The sequence below is a fragment of the Oratosquilla oratoria genome, chromosome 20 (assembly GCF_046742065.1).
Source record: "Oratosquilla oratoria isolate Oo_2021 chromosome 20, ASM4674206v1, whole genome shotgun sequence".
NCBI lineage: Eukaryota > Metazoa > Arthropoda > Malacostraca > Stomatopoda > Squillidae > Oratosquilla > Oratosquilla oratoria.
The window spans coordinates 28089764-28109804 of record NC_134796.1 but is presented as its reverse complement, the minus strand read 5'-3'; the positions used below and the strand labels follow the sequence as shown (position 1 = coordinate 28109804).

The following is a 20041-nucleotide window of genomic DNA, read 5'->3' as shown; positions in this document are numbered from 1 at the left end:
AACAATTACAGGCTGCACAAATACAACACCTACAGACCATTTACACCATGAAACAAAAGTCCTCAAAGTCAAGGACCACCTCGACTTGAGAGGCACACAAACACTTGCTGCAGCCACCACAAACACATCACACCCGCTACACTACATAGCAGAACACCCACACACACCAAGAAACATTAAAACAACACCCAAAGACCTTTATCACGCACAGATACTCTCTTCTCTTCCTCCACAACCACCAAATACCAGCCTCCAGAAACATATTCATAATCATATCACTCACCGCTCCATTAACACACTGAAAGACAACACACTGCTGCATGCCAGACCCCCTGATATCCACCCTTCTGAATCCTCTCTCCCACGAAAGGACAGAGTCCACTTGGCCAGACTGCGGTGCGGTCACCACCCAGCACTTCTGAGCTACCAGAAGAGGCTGGATGACCGCATTGTGAACAGCTGCCCAGGATGTAACACCTCACCCTATACCATACAACACATAATGGAAGACTGCATTATACACAATCATGCACGCATAGAACACAACATACGCTCTATAAAGGATTTGTGGGAAAACCCAGTTTCGGCTATGGCATTTCTTGGGGAGACGGGACTGCTCGGACAGACAGTCTAGGGAACGACAACAACAACAACAACATAATAGCAAGAAATTTAATAGAGTGCAGTTTGATTCATACCACCAGTAATCAAAATACCAATCTACATATAGGCTTGTACACACTTGATAATTTCATTTGTCAAGAAATTAGTAAGATAATATCAGGTAAAATGTAACCCAACTAATTGACCTAATGTCGCCCTATATCATTAGTAGAAACAGTGACCCTGGCGACTGTGGTCTGATGTCGCCCCACCATCTTAAGATAATTGACAATGACCTTTCGCTCTCCAGGGGGTAATTGGTCGCTACGCTTATTCAAACTGTCCTTGTTCCTTTGTATCATGTATATATTTTCTATGCATTCCTATCACTATGTACTTGTTGCACTGAAGATGTAATATACGAAAGTGCTCTGCTTCGTTAGTTTTTTTTCCAAGTGGTCTACTTTGCATATATATGTATATATATGTATATATATATATGTGTGTATATATATATTATATATATATGTGTTTATGTTTATGTATATATATATATATATATTATATATTATATATATATATATATATATATACCAAAGGCTTTTTCCCCTTTGGGGCTACAGGGAGAAGTATGCCTAGTCTTATCCCCGTCTTGTTTTTTGTTGCCTTGTATGACTGAAGTGGGAAGACTTGGTGGCAGTATTCTTTTGCCCTACCATAGGGTTAGGCAAAAAAAGGAAAAGAATATTCAGAGAAATGATACAGGACAGTAATAAGGGGTGGGGGGACAGCATAATGGACAGACAGTTGCAGTATAATAAAAGTATTAACATTTCTCTATGAACAGAGATTTCCTCTATCACAGACAATATAATGTGTGGGGTCTGGTCCGTAGGGGTGCCCCATATAGACCCTAAAGTATCAACTGCATGCTACTTACCATGATAACATGCAGCCAATACCCTAGACAGGGCATACACAACACCTACCTGTCCTAAAACCACTGTTCTTCAATTACTCCCTCTCTTTCTCTCTAAAGCCTCTCAATCAAAACTCCCATAAGCCATCCCAACCACACTCAACAAACTGATCTCTCTGAAACTACTACACTTGCACTTGTCCTCATGGCCCTTGTAAAGTGGAAATGTACAGGCACTCCTCCAGTCCTCCACCACTCAACCCTCTTTTAGACAAATGTTAAACAACCTCACCAGCCAGTCCACCGTCACCTGCTCTTGTCATTTTAATAACTGCTTTCAGTTAATCCATACTTATTGCTCCTTCATTTTCCTCATTCATCACTGTAATTTTCTTAGTGCTTCCCATTGCAACTACCCTATCTTCCATTATATTTAGCAACTCCCTAAATACTCTGCCCATCTTCCTCTTACTGCCATCTCTTCCATTATCATCTCTCCACCTTTTCTTCTCTCCTTGATTCACCTCCTCTTCCTCTCTTAACTTCACTCCAAAATATCTTTTTATTACTTTCAAAATTTTCTGTCATAGTCTTGCCCAATTTCACATGTGCTCTCCTCTTTGCCTCCTTTATCTTGTGCTTTACTCGTACTTCTCTTCTCTTTTCTTTATACCACTCATATGATTCTCTAATTCTATTTTTTTTAACCAATCTATGAATGCCCATTTCTTCTCTTCTACAACCTTCTTTGCTTCATCGCCCCAACACTCACTACCCTACCTTCTATTTCCTCTAGTCCTCCTTGTTCCACACACCATCTTTGCACACTTTTTGACTCCCTCCTTGAACCATCCCCATTCTTCCTTCACTCCTAGTTCTATTCTTTCCTTCACTCCTTCCCACTCCATTCTCAGCTTCTTCATGTACTCCTTTTTTTCCTTCTCATTTAAGCAGTTCAAAGCAACAGTGATAATTATTATCATTATCATTATTTACACTGCCACCAATTCTTCCCACTTGCTCCCCTCCTGCTTTCAACCCATGACCAAAGCAGTTCCCCACCAGTACAACACAGACAGCACTTTAAATTTTTCTCACAGAAATCTGTGGTTGAGCCCAGGGACCATTACCAGCACCAGAATGGCTGCAAGTTTTCCACTCGGTGAAACTCTAGGCAACTAATGTTATTATTTCCCCTTTAAAAGTTGGTGGCATGTTCCAGGAGTAATGATTGTTTTTTATTAGATAGGTTGTACTTGTGAACCTTTTTAACAAAATGATGTATTCTGTAGTTTTTTTTAGAGTATTGCTTGATGATATTAATCAACTGAAGAGCCTACTCAGTTGAATGGCACCATGATCATTAGAAATTTTGATTTCTGTCAAGTCTGTTATGAAGGGGATACTTGATGCATTTTGATGCCTTAAGCTCTTCAGGAAAATGTTTTACTTTCAAACCTTTTGTTCCTTCCCCACAGTACTATTGAAAGCTATGGGAGTGACACAGGTGGTTTTGAGGTCAAAGCCTTCTTTATGTCCATCTTGCGGTTTCTCAAGATCTTCAGTCTGTCACTTTTGATGGGTTGTGTCATGGGCTGCCTCACAGCTGTTCTCACAAAATTTACAAGATTACGGGACTTCCCACTTTTGGAAACGGCACTCTTCGTTCTTATGTCTTACTCCACCTTCCTCATGGCAGAAGCAGCAGAACTAACAGGTAAATAATTGTCTGTATGCAGAAATCCTGTTCTACTCAGTAATACTGTTATTCTAGATATTGTGTATACCAGGGGTAGCTAGATTTACATATTCAAGTACACATACATATACCAATGGCTATTTCCCCCTTACAAGTAGTAGCTTATAATATGCTTCACATGTTCAGTGCTGGATGATAACTGTAATAGACATGCTAGTGCTACTCTTGAGAGTTATTTCTGGTGTATGTGAGGGTGTTGCCATGTCAATGAAGCAGCTGGCCCTGGTGTGGATGTGTTGTGTCTTGCTGCATTGCTTTGTACCCTGGTTGGGAGTGGGCTGGATGGAGGCGGGTGCATGCCTTGCCTGGCTACCTCCCTTATAATGGGGAAGAAGCCCATCTATATATAGATAGATGTGGAGGGTGTCTGTTTAGATATTGAATTTATTAATTGAGTTAAGTGTTTATTTTGTTAGCTGTGTATGTAAATATTATTTTATGGAAATATGTGTGAGTAGAATGCTACTGGGTTTGTACCAAATTAGAATTGGCCTTACAGCAGACATGGCTTGCCTAAGATGCAATTATTTTACAGAAGAAATAACATGTAATCTTCACTGTACATCATTGTAGTAAAATGCTCAAAGATGGGACTGATGGTGGACACACACTGCTGTCTCTTGTATTAATGTGGTACTGGAACCAGTGGTAAGTTCCTGCTTGTGGTGATCCTGTAAGATGGACATCAGAGACAATCACTTACCTGCTGCTCACTTTCAAAACAGTCAACCCTGCTCCACCATCTGGATGTGCTGCTCTGAGGGGCTGACACTTGGTCTCCAGAATGGGCCCAAGACCTCTTTTGACCAACTTCAACTGCATTTCTTTCACCTTTCCACCTAAGGAGAGCTGACAACTGGCAACTGCTCCCCACCTCCTACTGTCATAAACTGGTGATATAGAACCAGCCTCACATGAATGCCGCAGTCATCCAATGTTTCTCACTGAAGAGATCCAAGGAACATTGCCAGCCATAATGGGGCTGTAGGTTTCCAGCCAATGAAACTCAAGGCAACACTTATTATTATTAATGTGGTGCTTTTTCTGTGTCACTGGCTTACAGTAGTAGGAGGAGAGCATTTACCAGTTGTTATCACTCCTTATAAGGAAAGGTGGAGAAAGTACATTTGAAATTGATAGAGGTCTTGCAGCCAGTCTGGAAACCAAATTGTCTGCTTTTCTGGAGATGCAACTCTAAATGAAAGTAAGGGTGTTCATGAGTTTTGAAGACGGGCAGTAGAGAGATTATTTTTCAAAAAATTTCTCACAGGACTACCACACCAGGACCACCCATTGTTGGTCCTGTATCAAATGTAATGGCATGTGTAATAATTGAATTTATTTTTTCTATAGGGATTGTGGCAGTTCTCTTTTGTGGAATCTGTCAGGCACACTACACCTACAACAACCTCTCTACAGAGAGTCGAACCTCAACAAAGAGTCTTTTTGAGCTCCTTAATTTCTTGTCTGAAAACTTCATCTTCTCATACATTGGTGTATCCATGTTCACCTTCGACCATCACCTTTGGGATGGGGGTTTGATAGCCACGGCATTCTTTGCCATCATCATTGGACGCTTGATGAACATCTACCCCCTGTCCTGCCTCATCAACTTGGGTCGCACACCCAAAATCCCAACCAACTTCATGCACATGCTCTTCTTCTCTGGTGAGTCACACTACCTCAGTTTATGGATGGAATACGGGGTGCATATGGTAATTGTTTAGTTTTTAGGGTCACACAAAAAAAGTCAGAATTTAGTTGAAGATGCATTTATTGCAAAAAACAAAACATACTCTGTATAAGCACACTTCTGGTGTCCCGTTACTCAATGAATCTGCCTTTGGCATCAATGACATCCTTAACATCCCCTTGAAACCTGGCACAGGCCTTCTTCACAACCTCCTTGGAGAGATCGGCAAAGACAACCTAGATCAGACTTATCAGATCATGGAGTACAGTTAGTATCTCATTCAACTGCACCCTATACAAAATAGTCCATAGGGTTAAGGTCAGGTGAGTTAGGGGGCCACACATCAGGGGCAACGAAATCAAAGAAATTGTCAGAGAGCCATTTCTAAGATTTTCTAGAGGTGTAACATGGTGCCAAGTCCTGTTGCCATACGTACGGTCTACCAGCAGTTACTTCCTCAATCCATGGCTTCACGTGTACACTTCGGTGCTCACCCTGAGCCCCTGGGGAAAGAAGAATGGGGGCATGATTTGGCCCTCACTGCAGACTACTCCAAACACCATGACAGTTGCAGGAAACTTGGTTTTCATGACTCTTGGCACATTCTTGGGACAGACAGCCGACCACCTGTTTGTCTGAGAGTTGTGGGTCTGGTTCTGGCAGAAGTTCTTTTCATCTGAAGAGAATCAGAGCATGTTGTTCTCCAGAGGGTGCTTCAGTTTGTTGAGCATCTTTTTGCCCTTCTTGAAGTGGTTCTCCCGCATCTTTGCAGAGAGGAGTTGACCCTTACGCATCTTGTATGCATGTATCTGATGTCTTGCAAACACTTCCTTATGGTGCCCTCAGACACTTGCAGCTCTCTGGCAATGGACCTCATGGACTGGCTGAGGTTTTCATCAACCATGGCTTGCAATTAAGTGATAAACTTGGTGTTCCTGTTAGTGTCCGTACCGTACCTTTATAATTGTAGTCGGAAGAAATCAGCCCCCTTCCTGATGGTCCTGACAAACTTTTAGCAGTTCTGAGATCTTGCTGCTGCGTGTCCGGTGGAGATTAACATAAGTACTGCATGTCTTTTTCATAGATGAGGAAATGTAAAGCTCTCCATGGATGCAAGATGTTGCTGGGACAAAGTCTTGATGCATACTTATCAATTGTTTTTGTTTTGAGTGGTGTGGTTACCTGCGTCTTTCCACACATGTCTCTGAAGCAATGAAACAATTATTGTATGCACCCTGTCATTATGGCATTGATTTTGTAGAAGATAAATCACAATCATATAATTTTATTTATTATTATTTTTATCATTATTATATATATTTATTTATGTTTATTTTATTCTATTATATTTTTTAATTTTTTGTGTGTGAAAAATTATCTCTCCATGTGGTTACAATTGTTTGCCATCAGGTCTCCGAGGTGCTATAGCCTTTGCTCTGGCAATCCGCAACACAAACACAAATGGTCGTCGTGCAATCCTGAGCACAACACTTCTCATTGTCATCGTCACCGTAGTCCTGTGTGGAGGCATGACCACGCAAGTCCTAAGTTGGCTTGGCATACCGTGAGTGTCTGGTATGATTGGTAATTATCAAGCAGAGAATAGAAAAGTTTCATCAGGAAATTAAATTCTTTAATCTTCTTTTTTGCCTTTTAGATAATATTGATCATCGTGGGTGTTTGCTCATGGAGATAATGAACAATTTTGTTCAGCTGAATGGGTAGACTTGGGACCAAATGGGACCCCTGGTAACAGCCTCCATTTCCCTCAATTTGTCCTACAGCCTTACTAAAACAAAATCAGCTTACATTAGCTGAGACAATGAGGGAAGCTCATTTCTAGGGTGATTGGGGTGAAGTGGTAGATTAAGATTATTAGAACTAAGGTTATGAAGATGGATTGTATCAGTTGGTGTAGTGGCCTTATCATTTATTTATTTATTTTTTTATTCCTAAAAAGGTAAAGGCATAAGGGTCTGAGAGGAGTTTATTATTCCTAAAAAAAAAGTAAAGGCATAAGAGGGTGTGGGAGGAGATTTCCAACTAGAACCCTAAGGTTTCGGTCTTTTAATGTGTGTGGATGTGGTACAGATGAGAGTAAAAAGGAAGAGATAGGCATTATGTTTGTGAGAAGAAAGATGGATGTGTTGGTATTGAGTGAAACTAAGTTGAAAGGGAGGGAAAAGAGAAAGAGGAGAAGAGTATTTTAGTTGCTGAATGTGAAGGAGAATAGGGAGGCAAAATTAGTTTTAGTGGGAAACACTAAGAAATTACAGTGATGAATGAGGAAAATAGAGGAGAAATAAGGAAACATGAGGTGAAGGCAGTTGTTAAGATGATGAGATCAGGTAAGGCACCTGGGTTAGATGGGTGATATGCAGAATATCTAAAAAAGGGAGGTACAGTAATGGTGGACTGATTGGTGAAGTTTTAATGTTTGAAAGAGGGTAGTGCCGAGGACTGGAGGAGTGCCTGTATATTTCCACTTTACAAGGGAAAAGGGGACAAGTGTGAGTGTAGTAGTTTCAGAAGGATCAGTTTAAGTGTAGTTGGAAAGGCTTATGGGAGGGTTTTGATTGAGAGGATTAGGAGAGGAAGAGGGAGTAATTGGTGAGGAACAGTGTGGGTTTAGGAGGTGTAGGGGTTGCGTGGATCAGATTTTTGTGGTAAGACAGATATGTGAGAAAGCTTTAGGAAAAGGTAAAGATGTTTTTTGGGCCTTTATGGATTTGGAAAAGGCTTATGACAGGGTAGACAGGAAGGCACTTTGGGAGGTATTGCATATATATGGGATAGCAGGAAGGCTGTTAAGAGCAGTCAAGAACTTTTACGAGAGTAGTAGAGCGTGTGTTAGAATCAGAAAGAAAGTGAGTGGTTTGAGGTAAAGGTGGGACTTCTCCAGGGATGTGTTATGTCACCTTGGCTGTTCAGTTTATACATGGATGGTGTGGTGCAAGAGGTAAATGCAAGGGTAATGGGTAGGGGATCGGAGATATTTAAAGAAAATGGAGAAAAATGGGAGATAAGTCAGTTGTTATTTGCTGATGACACTGCACTTGTGGCAAGATCAAAGGAGGGATTGAGAAAGTTAGTGATGGAGTTTGAGAAGGTGTGCAAAAGAAGGAAGTTGAAAGTAATTGTGGGTAAAAGGTAATTAGATGTACAAGGGGAGAAAGTGAAAGCAGACTGGAAGTGAGTATTAACCTCTTCACTCCGGGGCACATCGCACGTCTGGCAGCATTAGCTGCCCGACGTGCGATGTTGCGTCATAATAATCGCATTATAAAAGATAAAGTCAGTGCTCAATCGTTCATTCTCTTTCACCCGTGTATTTTGATAACCATAGAAAATTGATGAAGCCAGTTTAGAGAGAATGGAAATTACGTAGGTACAACTACAATAAATATAATCAAGATGGCGACGTCGGCATCATCGAGTACCCACTTGCTCCTCATGCCGCCTACATAGGCGTCACCGTATGGAAGTGGTTAAGGGAGAGAGACCAGAGGAAGTGGATAGTTTTAGATACCTGGGTGCGAATGTGGCGAGAAAGGGAGGAGTGGAGGTGGAGGTAGAATGTAGATTGAGAGAAGCTAGTAAATGCTTTGGGGGATTATAAAGTGTAATGAGAAATAGACATTTGGGAATGGATGCTAAGAGGAGATTGTATGAAGGAATTCTTAATGTTTCTGATGTGTGATGAATGGCCATTATATGACACATAAGCATTTTTGCCTGCCAAATAATTGGCCAGCCATCTTTTGGTGTTATTGTGCATTTTTGTGTTATATATATTGTTTGTTAGTTTGTGGAGGGGGATAGCATCAAAAGCTTTACTAATGTCTAATGTTATAAGAAGTGGTCTGTGATGGGGCCTATCTGAATTGATGCCATCTATTATTCTATGCGTGAAGTTTATTAGAAAAGTGTTTGTAGAGTGTAGTGGCCTAAAACCATGATGTGATTCAGCAAGGGGAATATGTGGTGTGATGAGTTGAAATATGAGGTGTTCAATGACTTTGGAGGTGGTGTGATGTTGGGATTGTTGGGTTTTTATTGGGTCTTGGGATTGTGATTATTTTCCCATGCTTCCAGATGTCAGGTATAGTGTTGTGTAAATAGCTGTGGTTTGCAATATTTGTGAGTGCATGTATACCTTGTGGTCCAATGTGTTTTAGGTGGATGTTACTTATGTTGTCAGGGCCACAGGCGGATGAGTTTTGTCTGACTGTCTATGAAGGGTGTATAGTCTGAGTCTGTGGGAAAATCTTTCTTACGTCAAATGGTGCATTGGTCGTCAGGGTGAGAAGTGAGATGGCTTGTTTTATGAGTGTGTTTGCTTCTCGTCTGTCTTGGCAAGCATGTTGCAAGGGCAGCAGTGAAACAAGTTGTATGGTTCGGGGGTTTATTGATCGGTAGGTTATGCGTACAGAGGGGGCACGTCTACTGCCCAAGGAATCTACAGAGCAACTGCCCGTGGGCGAAGGCATTGGGTGCCGTAGGCGCGCATACATACAGGGGGGCTTTGTATAAAGTATGAAAGGGGTCCTTGTAGTGGGAGGCGTCTGCGAGTCGGGCACACAGTACACCACCCTTGCACTAGTTCACATTAGTCCTATGCCCAGTACACTATACTACACCTCCCCCCCCACCCACCGCGCTTGCAGAGGCGACGCGGGGGGCAGGAACGCCCGCGAGCCGAGGCGAGCGGCGAGGGGTAGGGGGGTCCGCGCGCGAGGGGAGGGGCGCGGCGGTGGCGGAGGCGTCGGGGGGCGGTGCCACCGGACGGAGGTGGCGCCGATTGCGCCACCAGATTCGACCACTCGGTAGGCGAAGTTCGTAGTCCCTGGACCTGCCACGGCCCATGATCACGCCGACCTTGTCCCACCGAAGGGACGTCCGGTCCTGAATCCGCACGTGCTGGCCGACGGCCAGGGCAGGGGGGGGCCGGGCGTGCTCGTCGTATCGCCGGGTCGTCTGGGCGGCGTAGGCCGTGCAACGCCTAGCGGCGAGCGTGGCGGTGGCACGAGAGGAACGGAGGGAAGACCGCGCGAGGATGCTGGGGCGTGGCGTGACGTAATCGCTCTCACTAAGTGGGTCACGGTCGCGTCGAGGGAGGGGGCGCTCTGCCAGAGCGCTGTATCCAAGGGGTTGGAATGAAGGACCCCTTTGTTCGATCCTCCACGGGTCCGCCGAAGTGCGTCGCACGATAGTTCCACTGCTGAACTGAACTGCACGATACTGCACGGTTCGACGTACACACTATTGCAGGGTTCCTGCAACGCCACGTTCACGTTAGCACCACCGGATCGCGTATTGTCACGTATTGGCACTCGTTCACTTGTGCGCCGCCGATTACCGAACCGCACCGAATCACACTTGTGTTCCACCGCTGCAAAGTGCAAGGTTGCTTGCAATTACAAGATCCTACTCACTGCGCCATCTTCGCAAGCATGTTGCAAGGGCAGCAGTGAAACAAATTGTATGGTTCGGGGGTTTATTGATTGGTAGGTTATGCGTACAGAGGGGGCACGTCTAGTGCCCAAGGAATCTACAGAGCAACTGCCCGTGGGCGAAGGCATTGGGCGCCGTAGGTGCGCATACATACAGGGGGGCTTTGTATAAAGTATGAAAGGGGTCCTTGTAGTGGGAGGCGTCTGCGAGTCGGGCACGCAGTGCACCATCCTTGCACTAGTTCACATTAGTCCTATGCCCAGTACACTATACTACAGTCTGTTTGAGGGTAAAATATCTGTTGTGATTATTGCTGCATGAGAGTATGTTGTGTTACTGTTGGATAGTGTAATGCTGTTGAGTGTTATGTATAATTTATTTGCTGGTGTTTGTTTTGTGATCAAGTGTATTGACGAACTTTTGCCAATTTTGTGTTTTTTGTCCTTCATGGGGGGACAGAGAGGTGGGTGTGCTGTGTCTTGCAATATTGCTTCTGACCCAGGGCAGTGGACAAGGTGCAGGGATGACCCGTCATCCAGGAGGTGCTAAGATATGAGGGAGGGTGGAGGGGAGTGGAGTGTTTTCAGGGATGGAATGGGTGGGAATGATTTTATGTCTTTTTCTTTTTGGCTACCTCCCTTGTAAGGGGGAAAGAGACTTGGTATATGTATGTATGTATGTATTTTATTGGTAATCTGTGTTTAGTGTTTGTATTTGGTCTGCTATGTTTTGAGGGATTGGTGTGGGGGTATTGTGTTTAAGTTTATCTTGTCTGATGAGGCCTTGGATTTCTGGTGTGAAATTGGGGTTGTATGATTTTCTGTTGCCTCTAGGGATATATCTCTTGTCTGCATTTTGTATGATTGTATTAATGTGTACAGCATTGTTTATGTTTGTGATTAGTGTACTGTTAAATGTCTCAAAATGTTGTTTTGTCTCTTCAGTAAAAGCTTCCCAGTTAGCTCTCTTGTAATTAGTGTATGTGTGTCTTTGGCCAACTGGGGTGCATCTTGTTTTGGTGGATTTGACCACTCTCCATGAAGTTGTTGGGTTAGGCAGGAGGAGCAGAAGGTGATATCAGGAGAGGAGGGAGTGTAGAGGGCTTGGTGTGGGATATGTGTATGATTATGTGTGTTGTTCATGATGGTCAGTGAGTCAAGTTGAGTCTGCATATCAAGCCCTCTGTCTGTGTCTGGGTTGTTGACACACCAGGCCGATGACTTAGCATTGAAGTCACCACCCATGATAAGGTTATGGATTGTGGCTAGTTGATTAAGTTGAGGCCTGAAGGTTTTTGGAATTGTGGGAGATGATTGGGGGGAATGTATATATTAACTATTGTCAGTGTTGATTTGTTGCCTGTACAGATTAGAAAGATTGCATTTCTGTGGTGTTATCTGTGGTAGGGAGAATGATTTTGGTTGTGGCACTTGTGTCCACAAAACAGATGGATTGGTGGACCAGGGTGATGAGTCCAATGCCATTGCCGTCGGTCTGGTCTTGTCTAATGGTGATGAAGTTGTGAAATGTTGGTGTTTTGTGTGAGTGTCTTAGTTTTGTATCTTGTATGATGGCAACGTGTATGTTGTGTTGTTTGAGGAAGTGTTCAAGTTCATGTTTTTTTGTGTTGATGCCATCAATGTTGTGTTGTAATATGTTGATGTTGTGTGTTCTGTATGTGTTGTATGTTGCCTTCTGGGGTTGGGGTGTTGATGGGGAAGGTATAGGATCTGGGTTAGAGGGAGGGAAAGGTGTGATTGGGGACAAAGGAGGAGGAGGATTGATTGAGGACAAGGATGGGGGGAGACTGGGTGTGGGTAAGGGTGTAGGCTATGGTTGGGAAGATGAGAGTGAGGTTATTGGAGGGCAGGTAGAACATGGCCAATTATCTGTGTATTCATTTGTGTTGGCAAGTGTTGTGCAAGTGAAGTGGGCCCAGTTTTTGCGTATGTTGCATTGAACTGAGTTCTTTGTCTTTCTGCTTTCTCCCATCCTTCCTCAACAGACATTTCCCTCTTTTCCAATGCCAATTATACCCAATCCATCCATCTCCTCCTTGGTCGCCCCCTCATCTTCACTCCTTGCACCTCTGCATTCCACACCTCTTTTACTAGTCTTTCTTCACTCATTCTTTCCATGTGTCCAAACCATCCTAATACTCTTTCATCAACCCTATCTCCTAACTCCCTTTCCATCTCTGTTCTCCTCCTCATCTCCTTATTTCTCACTCTATCCAGCCTAGTAACCCCTATTATACTTCTCAGGCACCTCATCTCAAACACATTCAAACTCCTTCTCTCTTCTTCTCTTATGTTCCATGTTTCTGCCCCATACAGTGCTGTCAGCACAATCACTCCTTCATACAATCTTCTCATAGCATCCATTCCTAAATGTCCATTTCTCATTACACTTTTTATTCCTTCAGTGCATTTACCTGCTTCTCTCAACCTACATTCTACCTCCATCCCCACTCCTCCCTTTCCCACCACATTCGCACCCAAGTACTTAAAACTATCTACTCCCTCCAGACTCTCCCTTAATACTCACTTCCAGTCTGCTGCCACTTTCTCCCCTTGAACATCTCATCGCCTTACTTCTATCTACATTTATCTTCAACTTCCTTCTTTTGCACACCTTCCCAAAGTGTGTCACTAGCTTCCTCAATCCCTTCTCTGAGTATGTGTGAAAAATAATTGACTCAGCCCAAAGGGATTTCTTCCTGTCTTCTCTTTTTCTGCATGAGGGGATGGAGAAGGAGGGTCGCTGATTAAATGAAGCAGCCTTGCTGTGGATGTGCTGTTTCTTGTGACACTGCTTCCGATCCAGGGCAGTGGGCAAGAAGCAGGGATGACCCATCATCCAGGTGGAGCCAAGATAAGAGGGAGGTGAGGGGGATGATTGGGAATGGAGTGTGTGGGGATGCAATGGGTGGTAGTAGATTTTATGCCTTTATTTTTTGGCTGTCTCCCTTGGAAAGGGAAAGCCTTTGGTATATGTATGTATGTATTATTATTTTATCTTATTGAGTATATATTCAATAAAATAGAATAATGATAATGAAATAAATGCTAAAGCCATTATACCAACTGATACAATCCATCTTCATAACCTTATTTTTTAGTAATCTTACTAATAATTTCTAATAGTTTAATGAAGCAGCCTTGCTGTGGATGTGCTGTGTCTTGCTGCATTGCTTTTGACCCAGGGCAGTGGGCGAGATGCAGGGATGACCTGTCATCCAGGAGGAGTCAAGAAAGGAGGGAGGGAGGGAGGGAGGGGTGGTGAATGGAAGTGGAGTATGTGGAGATGAAATGGGTAGGAGTGGATTTATGCCTTTGACTTTGAGGTATTATTTTAGTTGTGTACACCTGCGTGATATAGCATTAGAAAATTAAATATTTTGTAAATTATAATACATGAATGTAATATGCTATTTTCTTGGCAGAAATAAATAACAAAAACCTTGCTACAAGCAAATCTACTAATGAACAAAGCCGCTAGAATATGGTCCAAATGCCATATTGGTTTGTCCAGTCCAGTCACTGTCAGTTAGATGATGGCTTTCACGTTTTGGACTGGGTGTTCTCAAACTCCTGGTGATGTTGATAAGCACTGTTATAAAGACAATAGGGTTTCCTTGGTTTTTATGAGAGAACATGGGGTTCTGCTGTCGTCTGTTAATTGGCTGAGATACAATAATAATCCGGCCGTCAGCATTGGTGGTGATGACCCGGATGATCTTTAGAATTTGAGGTACTGAATTACTAAATGTAGGTTAGGTTATATAGGTTAGTTATGTTAGGTAGGTTAGGTTAGAATAGACAAATTTATCATCCTTTCATTTCTTTGACCTCAGTATCTATCAAAACAAGCATGGCACATCATTCAACTGCTGCAACTTTGTTCATTAGTAAATAGGTTTTAGCAACTTTGTGATTGATTTCTGCCAAGAAAATTGCATATTATGTTTGTCGTGGGTTTGGTTCGGTATGGACAAGCCAGGAAAAATGAGACTCACAATAACACTAAAACTAAGGTTTAATGGTTAATATGCTCGGAGGGAACGGACGTAGTCTTGTTGGGAGAAGGTCCAGAGTGAAGGCCTCATCGAGCGTTGTGGCTGTGGGCGAAGAGCCACAGGAGGGAATGAGACGACTTGCTGGCGGCTTGATGGAGGGAACTGGTCCTGAGGCAGCTTGCTGGAGAGGACTGGTCCCAAGGCGACTTGCTGGAGAGGACTGCGACAGTGGAGGTGGCTGCGGCTGCAGTGGCGACAGCGGAGGTGGCTACGGCTGCAATGGCGACAGTGGAGGTGGCTGCGGCTGCAGTGGCGACAGTGGAGGTGGCTGCGGCTGCAGTGGCGGCAGCGGCAATGACTACAGTGACGGCTGGTGAGAGCAGTCCGGGCCTGGGCAGGCCGGGGTGGCAGAGGTGGGCTGGGCATGCTTGGGCGTGAAGTTTAACTTGTGGGCCTGCCATCTTCCTGGTTGTCCTCACTCGGGGTCACCACTTTGTCGTGGGTTTGGTTTGATATGGACAAGCCAGGGAAAATGAGACTCACAATTACACTAAAACTAAGGTTTAATGGTTAATATGCTCGGAGGGAACGGACGTAGTCTCGTTGGGAGAAGGTCTGGAGTGAAGGCCTCATCGAGCGTTGTGGCTGTGGGCGAATAGCCACAGGAGGGAATGAGACGACTTGCTGGCGGCTTGATGGAGCGAACTGGTCCTGAGGCAGCTTGCTGGAGAGGACTGGTCCCAAGGCGACTTGCTGGAGAGAACTGCTGCTTGTTGTTGAGCCCGGGAGAGAAGTCGGTAGAGAACTCAGTAGAGAAGTCGGGAGAGATCTGCTCATCTCGGCGAAACACCGACCTTTTAAAGGAGGCTGGCGGGAACATGGGGAGGTTTCCAAGTTCCTGATTGGGTGACCAGCAGCGCGTGCTGGTGGGAATGTGGGGAGCTTTCCAAGTTCCTGATTGGCTGACCAGCGGCACGTCACCACATGTTGATGTATTATGATTTACAAAATTAATAATTCATTTTCTATTGCTATATCGTGTAGATGTGCACTTCTAAAAATTTACTGACTTTGCCTATCTCCCTTGTGAGGGGGCAAAAGCCATTGGTATATTTATTTCCACTTGGATCTTAAGAGGTGAGAAGAAAGGGACGGGGAGTGGGACTAGGCATCCTTTTCCTTGTAGCCCCACAGTGGATATTCCTAAACGAAAAAGTAAAGGCATAAGAGGGTCTGGGAGTTTTCCGACCAGCACCCTAAGGTTTGGGTCTTTTAATGTGTGTGGATGTGGTACAGATGAGAGTAAAAGGGAAGAGATAGGTAGTATGTTTGTGAGAAGAAAGATGGATGTGTTGGCTTTGAGAGAAACTAAGTTAAAAGGGAAGGGTGAGTGTAAGTTTGGGAGTGTAAGTGGGAGGTTATCAGGAGTGAAGAGAGGGCGAGGGAGGGAAGGGGTGGCTCTTCTAGTAAGTGAAGAGATAGGTAAACGGGTAGTGGAGTGGAAGGAGGTTTCCTCAAGGATAATGTGGATGAAGGTGAAACTGGGAAAGGAGATGTGGGTCTTTGTAAGTGCATATGGGCCTGGCAGTGAGAAGAGTGTAGAAGAAAGGGAGGCCTTTTGGATAGATTTAAATGAGTGCATAGAGAATTTAGGGAGAAATGTCAATGTAATAGTACAGGGGTGGAAAAGGAGCTGGGAGATAGGGGTGATGAAAGAATATTAGGATGGTTTGGACACATGGAAAGAATGAGTGAAGAAAGACTAGTAAAAGAGGTATGGAAGGCAGATGTGGAGGGAGTGAACATGAGGGGACGTCCTAGGATGAGGTGGATGGATGGGGTGAAGGGGGCTTTGGGGAAGAGGGGAATGTCTGTTGAGGAAGGTCGGGAGAGGACAGAAGACGGGTGAATGGAGAATGGTTGTATATGGATGATGATGTGATTGCATGAGGTGGAATGGGCGGGGGGATGGGGGGTGAGGTAGTATGTGTGAGCAAAATTTGACGCAGCCCAAAGGGATTTCTCCCTGTCCTCTCCTTTTGTGCAATGAGGGGACGGAGAGGGGGGGTCGCCGATTTAATGAAGCGGCCTTGCTGTGGATGTGCTGTGTCTTGCGACACTGCTTCTGACCCAGGGCAGTGGACAAGGTGCAGGGATGACCCGTCATCCAGGAGGTGCTCAGATAAGAGGGAGGGTGGAGGGGTGTGGAGTGTATTCAGGGATGGAATGGGTGGAAATGATTTTATGCCTTTCCCTTTTTGGCTACCTCCCTTGTAATGGGGAAAAAGCCTTGGTATATGTATGTATATATGTAATAGTACTGGGAGACCTTAATGCTAGGGTAGGAAATGGTCCAATTGATGGAGTGGTTGGGAAATGTGGAGTTCCAATAAAGAATCGTAGTGGAGAGTTGATGGTGGAAATATGTCTAGAAAGAGAGTTGATGATAGCAAATACAGTGTTTCGGAAGAAAGTCAAGCATAAGTACACATGGGAGAGGGTGGTGGATGGAAGGGTGGTAGAGTGTTGATGGATTATGTAGTGGTAAATAGGACTATGATAGGAAGAGTTAAGGATGTACATGTGCTAAGGGGAGAGGGTGGGGGAATATCAGGTCATTTTTTGGTGGAAGGTAAGTTGAGAGTGGAGGATAGATGGAGAAAGAGGAAAGGGACAAAAGGTAGGGAGGTGCTTAGAGTGAACTCTTTAAATGAAAAGGAAAAGGAGAAGGAGTACAAGAAGCTGAAGGAATGGGAGGGAGTGAAGGATAGAGTCGAGCTGGGTGTGGAGGAGGAATGGGAATGGTTCAAGGAGGGAGTCATAAAGTGTGCAAGGATGGTGTGTGGAACAAGGAGGACAGGAGGAAATAGAAGGAAGGGTAGTGAATGGTGGGATGAGGAAACAAAGACGGTTGTAGAAGAAAGAATCGAGCTTTCACAGATTGGTTACAAAATAGGACGAGGGAGTCATATGAGAGATACAAAGAAAAGAAAAGAGAAGTAAAGCAAAAGGTAAAGGAGGCAAAGAGGAGAGCAGATGTGAAGTGTGGGAAGAGTATGACAGAAATTTTTGAAAGTAATAAAAAGATGTTTTGGAAAGAAATTAAGAGAGGAAGAGGAGGCAAATCAAGTAGAGAAGAAAAGGTAAAAGGTGTAGATGGAGAGATGATTATGGAAGAGAAGGCAGTAAGGGGAAGATGGGCAGAATATTTTAGGGAGCTGCTAAATGTGAAGGAGGATAGGGAGGGAAAGATAGTTGCAGTGGGAAGCGCTAAGAAAATGAGTGATGAGTGAGGAAAATGGAGGAGAAATAAGGAAGGATGAAGTGAAGGCAGTTGTTAAGATGATGAAAGCAGGTAAGGCACCTGGTCTGGATGGATGCCATGCAGAATGTCTAAAAAAAAAGGAGGTACAGTGATGGTGGACTGGCTGGTGAGGTTATTTAACCTCTTCACTCCAGGCCAAAATCTCAGCATTAGCTGTCAGACGTACGATGTGTCGTAATAATACTCACATCATAAAATATAGTCACCGCTTATATCGATCGTCCTCTCTTTCACCCATGAATTTTGATAACCATAGAAAATGTGATGAAGACAGTTTAGAGAGTATGTCATTACGCAGGGGCAACTACAATAAATATAATCAAGACGCCGATATGGCAGCCTTGCGTATCCACTTGCTCCTCATGCCGCCTACGTATGCGGCACTGTATGGAAGGGGTTAATGTTTGCTGGAGAGAGGGTAGAGTGCCGGAGGACTGGAGGAGTGCCTGTATAGCTCCACTTTACAAGGGAAAAGGATACAGGTGTAAATGTAGTAGTTTCAGAGGGATTAGCTTGTTAAGTGTAGTTGGGAAGGCTTATGGAGGATCTTGATTGAGAGGATTAGGAGAGGAAGAGGGGGAGTAATTGGTGAGGAACAGTGCGGATTTAGGACAGGTAGAGGTGTAGATCAGATCTTTGTGGTAAGACAAATATGTGAGAAAGCTATAGGAAAGGGGAAGGATGTTTTTTGGGCTTTTATGGATGTGGAAAAGGCTTATGATAGGGTAGACAGAAAGGCACTGTGGGAGGTTATGCAGATATATGGGATAGGAGGAAAGCTTCTAGGAGCTATCAAGAGTTTTTATGAGAGTTGTAGAGCTTGTGTCAGGATTAGAAATGGAGAGAGTGAGTGGTTTGAGGTAAAGGTGGGACTTCGTCAAGGATGCGTTATGTCGCCCTGGCTGTTCAACTTATACATGGATGAGGTAGTGCGAGAGGTAAATGCAAGGGTAGTGGGTCAGGGATTGGAGATGGTTAAAGAAAATTGAGAAAAGTGGGAGGTAAGCCAGCTGTTGTTTGTGAACGACACTGCGCTTGTGGCAGGATCGGAGTAGGGATTGAGGAAGTTGGTGACAGAGTTTGGGAGAGTATGTGATAGAAGAAAGATGAAGATAAATGTGGGTAAAAGTAAGGTGATGAGATGTACAATTTGTGAAAGTGGCAATACTGTAGACTGGAAGTGAGCATTAAGGGAGAGCAATTGGAGGAAATGGATAGTTTTAGATACTTGGGTGCAAATGTGGCAGGAAAAGGTGGAGTGAAGGTGGAGGTAGAATGTAGATTGAGAGAAGCGAGTAAATGCCTTGGTGGATTGAAGAGTGTAATAAGGAATAGACATTTGGGAATGGATGCTAAGAGGAGACTGTATGAAGGAGTGAGTGTGCCAACAGCACTGTATGGGGCAGAAACATGGAACATAAGAGAAGAAGAGAGAAGGAGTTTGAATGTGTTTGAGATAAGGTGTCTGAGAAGTATGATGGGGGTTACTAGGCTAGATAGAGTGAGAAATGAGGAGGTGAGGAGAAGAACGGGGGTGGAAAGGGAGTTGGGAGATAGGGTTGATGAAAGAGTATTAGGATGGTTTGGACACATGGAAAGAATGAGTGAAGAAAGACTAGTAAAAGAGGTATGGAAGGCAGATGTGGAGGAGTGAACATGAGGGGACGTCCTAGGATGAGGTGGATGGATGGGGTGAAGGGGGCTTTGGGGAAGAGGGGAATGTCTGTTGAGGAAGGTCGGGAGAGGACAGAAGACGGGTGAATGGAGAATGGTTGTATATGGATGATGTTGTGATGCGGGGGGATGGGGGGTGAGGTAGTATGTGTGAGCAAAATTTGAGGCAGCCCAAAGGGATTTCTCCCCGTCTTCTCCTTTTATGCATGGGGGGACGGAGAGGGGGGGTCGCCAATTTAATGAAGCGGCCTTGCTGTGGATGTGCTGTGTCTTGCAACACTGCTTCTGACCCAGGGCAGCGGACAAGGTGCAGGGATGACCCGTCATCCAGGAGGTGCTAAGATAAGAGGGAGGGTGGAGGGGTGTGGAGTGTATTCAGGGATGGAATGGGTGGGAATGATTTTATGCCTTTCCCTTTTTGGCTACCTCCCTTGTAATGGGGAAAAAGCCTTGGTATATGTATGTATTTTTTGTCATGTATACCTCCCCCCCTTTCTTGTCTCTCTCTGTCTCTCTATCTCTTTGTCTATCTGTCTGTCTCTCCTCTCTCTTCTCTTTCTCTTCTCTCTCTTCTCTTTCTCTTCTCTCTCTCTCTC

General features: G+C 44.3%; 1 protein-coding gene across 2 annotated transcripts in view; it reads left to right on the top strand.

The window, feature by feature from the left end:
- Nhe3 (Na[+]/H[+] hydrogen exchanger 3) overlaps positions 1-20041 on the top strand; it is a 165068-nt gene that overhangs the window by 83752 nt on the left and 61275 nt on the right. For both annotated transcript variants that reach the window (XM_076203772.1, XM_076203773.1), the window contains exons 7-9: positions 3001-3239; positions 4635-4949; positions 6385-6538. In XM_076203772.1, the coding sequence (XP_076059887.1) occupies positions 3001-3239; positions 4635-4949; positions 6385-6538 (708 nt within the window). The remainder of the gene's footprint in view (positions 1-3000; positions 3240-4634; positions 4950-6384; positions 6539-20041) is intronic.